This window comes from Brassica oleracea, chromosome C2, assembly GCF_000695525.1.
Source record: "Brassica oleracea var. oleracea cultivar TO1000 chromosome C2, BOL, whole genome shotgun sequence".
In the NCBI taxonomy this organism is placed as follows: domain Eukaryota; kingdom Viridiplantae; phylum Streptophyta; class Magnoliopsida; order Brassicales; family Brassicaceae; genus Brassica; species Brassica oleracea.
The window spans coordinates 7,805,415-7,812,553 of record NC_027749.1 but is presented as its reverse complement, the minus strand read 5'-3'; the positions used below and the strand labels follow the sequence as shown (position 1 = coordinate 7,812,553).

Here is a 7,139-nt window from a genome sequence, read left to right as displayed (position 1 = left end):
TTAAGATCCGTGCCTTGCGCGGAATCAACATTATATATAAAAATTATTTTATGTATTAAATATTTTTACATATTATGAAATAATAAATATATATTAAATAATTAAAAGTCAGTAACTATTAAATATATAATTAAATTGGTGCGAACATATAAATCAATTTTATTAATCCAAAAAATATTATTTTTATATTTGATAGGATATGTAATTAAATTTAAATGATACTAACATAGATAATATATTTTAGTATATTTTTATATTAATGTCTATTAAATGATGATTTCTACTCATATAGTTATTTTGATCATCTGTATCTTTCATAGAAAAAAAATTAATTACTGATAACAAAATTTTCATTGTGGGATTAATAGTTTTAATAATTTATAATTTAAAAAAAAAAGTTGTCAATGGGCGTTCAAAACTTTTATCAAAAAAATTGTTTAAAGGAAATTTTGAAACTAAAATATTGTATTTTATATGGTTTATAGTTTAATTTAAAACGACATAAATATTAATCTTAATAATTAATTAAATTAGACTTTTTACTTATATAATTTTTGTAATCATTGGTCTTTTGTCATAACAAAAATTTTAAACCATGGATCATAAAATTTGAATGTGAGACTTTTAACAATTTTAGTATTTTATAGCCGTTTGTAAAAATTCAAATATAACGTATACATATTTAGATTTTTATTATATGGTTATTGTGGTTGTTTAATTTATTTAATAGTTTAAAATTAAACTAATATGATAGAAGATACACTATTTTTTATCAAATCTTTATTATTCAAAATCATTAATTGCCATATATATTTTAGCCACATTAGGCAATTCCGTAAATTTTATTTAAGGAAATAATAAAGTACATGATGAATTTATTGTTAGTTTAATAAAAAATTTATTATATAATTAGATGGACCAACATATTTCTCTAATAAATCTAAGAATTATTCTATTGATGACATGTGACTACAAAAAGAAGTTGTAATGATTCTCAGATAATATACGGGGGATTGCTTTGAAATTGCGACTGCGTTTCAAGCACTACAATCGTTGATCGCCGGTGAAGAGGTTTCCATTGTCATTTCACCACCGGTGATATCCAACAACATGCATCATCCTTCTCACGAAATGGGATTTTTATGCCGTATTATACGGCTGAGCTTATCGCCGGGGATTATTCATCTTCGTCCTGTCCACGACATATTCTTCATGTTGACTGACCCACTTCTCTTTGGATATAATCAGCGTTGACAATTGTGACTGTGACTTTGCTGTTCTTTTAAATTTAAGACAGCAATGATCACTTGAAAAGTCAAATCCTTTGCTCTCATTTTTAAAGCGTTAAAGAGTAGTGGTGACTCTAAAAGCTGTGATTGACAGATTCTATCGAAACACACACAAGTTGCCTATTATCTGACCAGATAAATTGTGTAACAGGTGTTCTTGGGTTAAGTTAATTGTGAAGCTGTAATATAAAACACATTTGCTCACTCAGGACATCTTGCCATGTTGTCTTCCTTAGCCATTATATATATATGCTGTTTCTCTCAGTCTCATGGCATTGGTAATGTTTTAATATGGATAGTTTTCGTTGGCTTTTGTTGCTGCTGCTATTAGGAGCTTTTTCCATTGTTCGTCTTGTTCGAGCTCAAGATCAACAAGGTATCCACATCTTAATGGTTTATATGTATATACATCTACTTACTCTTATTGCTTCGAGTTTCAACTATGTATTAATTCTTACCAGGGTTCATCAGTTTGGATTGTGGGTTGCCCATAACTGAGCTGTCTCCTTATACTGAGCCATTTACCGAACTACGGTTCTCGTCTGATGCTACGTTCATCAAGACAGGTAAATCTGGTAAAATCCAGGCAAATCTGGTGGATGAGTACCTGAAGCCCTACACGAGCCTCAGATATTTTCCAGAAGAGAGAAGGAACTGTTATAGTCTGAGTGTTGACAAGAACAGAAAGTATTTAATCAGGGCTGGTTTCGTGTATGGGAATTACGATGGTCTTAACTCTAACCCGGAGTTTGATCTGCATCTAGGCCCTAATCTGTGGGCAACAATAGATTTCCACAATTTTGTGAATGGTACAATGGTTGAGATCATTCACACCACAACATCAAACTTGCTACAGGTTTGTCTTGTTAAGACAGGGACAACTACACCTCTGATCTCAGCCTTGGAGTTACGGCCATTGGACAATGATTCTTATTCCACAAAGTCGGATTCTCTGAGACTTTTCGCTCGAATATATCTCAACGAGACAGAAGGCTATCTACGGTAAGTCAAACTGCCAAGTATCAATATTCATATACATACTTAGCAGAGGCGGTTTGAGATTTTGGGGACTATAAACAATTTATTAAAGGTTTTCTATAAATATATTTCTTAAAAATTTGGGACTCTATTTCTATGTAAATTATTTCTTAAATTTTGAGGACTATAAGTCAATGTTTAACTTGGTTGTGCTCAGAACCGCTCATGATACTTATGTAGTCAATGGCTAATACAACGTGTTCCAAATAGGTACCCTGATGATGCTTATGATCGTAGATGGCTTAATTTCTTTTTGAAGAGTTGGTCACAGATTTCTACTACTCTGGAAGTGAGCAATGATAACGATTATGATCCACCTAAAAAGGCGCTTGCAGCGGCTGCTACGCCATCCAATGCTAGTGGGCCGTTGACAATCAGTTGGACACCCGCTAATCCTGGTGACCAGTATTACTTGTACAGCCACTTCGCTGAGATACAAGATTTACAGGACAATGATACTAGGGAGTTTGACTTGTTATGGAACGGAGTTGTTAGTACTGAAACTATCATTCCTTCAAAGTTAGAGATAAATACTCTCCTGGATACTCCTCCGGAGACTTGCGGAGACGAGAGATGCAGGTACCAGCTAATAAAAACCTCAAGATCAACTCTTCCTCCTCTACTTAACGCTCTTGAGATCTACACGGTTATCAAGTTTCCACAATCGGAGACAAATGAAAATGACGGTATGTTACTTATTTTGATCACTTTTATGCAGATAACATATTTCTTTGTCTTGATGCTACATGGATTCAATTTCACACAAAAAAAAAAAATTGTTAGACGGTAATTGTGTGTTTTATAAGAGATTATTGATTAGGCAGGCAGACTTATATACCGATTTTTGAACGCCTAAATCAACTTAAAAAAAATTGGTTAACCAAAATCGTTTTGTTTAGATCTGATTTGCTGTCTAGGCCAACGCCTAACACCGCCTAAACCAGTTTTAGAACAGTGGTTTCACATCTTAAGTCTCACATACTTGAAACTTTACATCAGTGGTTGCTATCAAGAACATTGAAGGTGCCTATGAATTGAGCAGAATCACGTGGCAAGGAGATCCTTGCGTTCCTCAACAGTACGCATGGGATGGGTTGAACTGTAGTAACACCGAAAGTTCTACACCTCCAAGAATTACATCCTTGTAAGTCATAACATTACACACTCATCTATATGTTTAATTACCTTCATTATATGTTATTATTATGTTAATATAATCATGCTTTTAAATCTACAGAAACTTGTCTTCAGCCGGGTTAACTGGAACCATAGCAGCAGCTATTCAAAACCTTACAAAACTAGAAAAACTGTAAGTATGTGTCTAATGTTGATCCAAGGCAAAAATAGTGGTTTTATCATGGACGTAGACTAATTGACCTTTTACTTTAATTTGTAAATAAACTTTAGAGACTTGTCAAATAACAAATTGACTGGCGTGTTGCCTGAGTTTCTTGTCCAGATGAAGTCTTTGGTGAACATGTAAGCTGCTCAGCTTGTTTTCTATTACTTATTATTTGGGTCATGGGTCTTAATGCATGAAAATTGCTCTTCTTTAATAGAAATTTAAGCGGGAACGATCTTTATGGTCACATTCCTCAAGCTCTTCGAAGAAAGGGATTAGAGTTACTGTAAGAAACTTCCCAAATTCTTTTTGGTATTCCTCTGTTCGTAGGACTGTCCCTTTGTGAATTGATGCCTTGAACAACACTTTTTCTTTCAGAGTTGATGGAAACCCAAGGCTTTGTCTCTCTGGTTCATGCATAAAAGACTCCAACAAGAAACTTATAGTGATAGTTGTTGTATCAGTTGCTGCTTTGGTCATAAGCGTTGTTGTGTTGGTTCTTGTTTTAGTTCTCAAAAAGAAAAAGTCGTCGTCAGTGGAAGGTAATTTGTATGAGACTTCTCATGAAATCAACTAACTATAAAACCCAGTGATTAATCTTTCTTTCATTCCCTACCATTTCTTCTCTATAGCTCTACAGCTTCCACCGAGTACGCCAATGGTGAATGATGCATATGCGAATTCATCTGAACCATCAATCGAGATGAAAAAGAGAAGGTTTACTTATTCAGAGGTTATGAAAATGACCAATAATTTCCAAAGAGTTGTAGGGGAAGGCGGATTCGGTGTTGTGTCTCATGGTACACTAAATGGTTCCGAACAAGTAGCTGTTAAAATACTCTCTCAATCATCAAGTCAAGGCTATAAGCATTTTAAGGCAGAGGTATGCATAATCTTTAAAAAAAACTATATGATCAACTTAATTAGCTTGACAACCTTTATGTTATCTCTTGTTTCTCTTTCCCATGGGTGATTAGATCGATCTTCTTCTACGAGTTCACCACACAAATTTGGTGAGCCTTGTTGGATATTGTGATGAAGGAGATCACTTGGCTCTTATATATGAGTTTATGCCAAATGGAGACTTAAGACAACATCTATCTGGTAAACTCTTGAATTTCTTCATGATTCAAGAATTTAGCTGGACTATATTTATAACTTTCAAGGGTAAGAAAAATCTAAAGAATCAAACATTCAGGAAAACGTGGTGGCTCTTTTAGCAGCTGGGCCAATCGGCTACGAATAGCTCTGGAGGCTGCACTAGGTTAGTACTAAGCTTTTTTTTTTGTCAAAAGGTTAGTAGTCAGTACTAAGCTTAGACAATGGATGAAGATTAGAATGACTTTTCTTCTGGTGGATTTAACAAAACAGTCACTCGTTTGAATAGGATTGGAATATTTACATTTTGGATGCACACCGCCTATTGTACATAGAGATATCAAAACTACAAACATATTGCTGGACGAACAGTTAAAGGCCAAGCTCGCCGATTTTGGCCTTTCGAGATCTTTCCCTGTTGGAGGTGAAACCCATGTTTCAACTGTTGTTGCTGGTACACCTGGATACCTTGATCCAGAGTAAGTTATCATTAGTCAACAATACAGTGTGGTAACTCTGACTTGTCATTTTCTTCTTCAGTGGTTCAAAAGTATAGTATCTGAACAAGGTTGAATGAATGAAATTAAGTGGTGTTACAAACAAAAAAGTGGTTCAAAAGTCTAGTAACCATTTAACTTACCTTGCAGATATTATAGAACGAGTCGGCTGGGTGAGAAAAGTGATGTGTACAGCTTCGGAATTGTGTTATTGGAGATGATCACAAACCAGCCCGTGATTGACCAATCCCGTCAAAAGTCTCACATAACACAATGGGTTGGGTTTATGCTTAACCGGGGAGATATTACTAAGATCATGGATCCAAACCTACACAAGGACTACGAGTCTCGTTCTGTTTGGAGGGCTATCGAACTGGCAATGTCGTGTGTGAATCCTTCTTCGGTGAACAGACCGAACATGTCCCAAGTTGCTAATGAACTGAAAGAGTGTCTTGTACCTGAAAAATCTAAGAATATGGATTCTCAGAGTTCTCATGAAGTGAGCATGAGCTTTGACACTGGGATACTTCCCAGGGCAAGATAGTTTGTATGTGCTACAGAGTAACACGGCCCATGACCATGTAATAATTTGTAACAGGATCAGTTTCTTTTTTTTTCATTTGTAAAATGTGTTTTGACTCTTCTGGATCTGAACCTGATTTGTATATGAGTCTTATAATCACTGACTCTATAAACCGTAGTGACATGCCGTGAATGTTATTAATGATTACGCTTTTGGATATAGAGGTATGGCCCGAAACCAAAACAGAACCCATAAAGTTTTCACTATTATGAAGGAGATTTTCTGAAGAACTTTTGAACACGAGCTTCGCCACTTTGATATCCCTTGGGAAAATTTAGGTTGTGTAGTAATTAACATATGGCCAGGACGTGTCCTCTAACAAATCTTTGCAGAGTTGTCTGCTTGCGCGGGCAGCGAGCATCTGGAACAACGACTTCTCACCGGCAGATACAGACTCTTTTACAACAGCCTTCTTGGAATCTTCACGCGCAATCAACCTCCCGCCTTTAGGAGCAAAGGAAACTATGTTCCCATGAATCCTTTGGGGGATTTGGACCGCAAGGAACTATCTCATCTTCGAAAATAGCGTTTTCGACCTCTCGGATATTTTTTCCAAGGCCGTTGCCAATGCTCGGGATTGGAATGAAGCTCAGCGATCACCCCCTACTCCACCTACAGTACAGAGATATCGACTACCCCCTCCCCCTGCGAATATCTTTGCACTTCAATGCTTCACCGATGCAGCTTGGAACGCGGCGATGAACAAGGCGGGCTGCTGTTGGTATATTGTGAACTGTGAAAATGATGTGATCTTGCAGGGAACCCGTGTTTTTGAACACATGGCTGAAGCCTTAGCCATCCAGTCAGCTCTTCTCCACGCGATCGACGATGGAATCTCCTTACTCTGCATCAAGTCAGATTGTCAGGCACTTATCAGCGCCCTCTCCTCGACGTGCCACTCGGCTGGTATCTACGGAATCATTTCGGGATATCGAGACGTTATCCTCTAGTTTTTTGCACATTTCCTTTAGTTTCATTTCGAGATCTCTAAACTCTAAGGCTGATTTTTTTGCCAAGTCTCCTTTGTACTCTGCTTCACCCAACTGATTTGGTTGGAGTTTTAATATATTTGGTGTTCAAAAAAAAAAAGAAAAGGAAAGTACGCTTGGGATTGATTATTGGGCTTTTTGTAAAATTGACCTAAAACTCAAAGTCAAACACAAAACTAACCTCTTTTTTTTTGGAAATTAGTTTTGCCCTATTCACCCCACAAGTTCATATAATTCATGAAAATGCCATCAAATGTTTTTTTTTTTTCGAAAATGACATTTTTACTCTCTCACCCTCATCAT

The 7,139-nt window shown here is 36.2% G+C and overlaps 1 protein-coding gene across 9 annotated transcripts; it reads left to right on the top strand.

The window, feature by feature from the left end:
• The first annotated feature begins 1,580 nt into the window (after positions 1–1,580).
• Positions 1,581–5,808, top strand: LOC106325356 (probable LRR receptor-like serine/threonine-protein kinase PAM74). Of its 9 annotated transcripts, XM_013763412.1 has the most exons (14): positions 1,581–1,665; positions 1,751–2,291; positions 2,538–2,846; positions 2,907–3,013; positions 3,327–3,471; positions 3,565–3,636; positions 3,735–3,806; positions 3,887–3,955; positions 4,048–4,211; positions 4,302–4,552; positions 4,647–4,773; positions 4,868–4,933; positions 5,057–5,246; positions 5,415–5,808. In XM_013763412.1, the coding sequence occupies exons 1-14, from the start codon at positions 1,581–1,583 to the stop codon at positions 5,806–5,808; spliced, it is 2,592 nt and encodes an 863-aa protein (XP_013618866.1). The 9 variants fall into 9 exon arrangements, with proteins under 9 accessions (XP_013618866.1, XP_013618864.1, XP_013618867.1 ...); XM_013763410.1 differs by having other exon boundaries at positions 1,581–1,656; positions 1,748–2,291; positions 2,538–3,013; positions 4,048–4,218; positions 4,321–4,552; XM_013763413.1 differs by having other exon boundaries at positions 2,538–3,013; positions 4,048–4,159; positions 4,403–4,552.
• Positions 5,809–7,139: the final 1,331 nt, after the last annotated feature.

Coding starts and splice junctions, on each gene's coding strand:
- LOC106325356 (XM_013763406.1), top strand. CDS start 1,581: ATGGATAGTTTTCGTTGGCTTTTGTTGCTGCTGCTATTAGGAGCTTTT. Junction 3,472..3,564: donor CCTCCAAGAATTACATCCTT/GTAAGTCATAAC, acceptor TTAAATCTACAG/AAACTTGTCTTCAGCCGGGT. Junction 3,956..4,047: donor AGAAAGGGATTAGAGTTACT/GTAAGAAACTTC, acceptor TTTTTCTTTCAG/AGTTGATGGAAACCCAAGGC.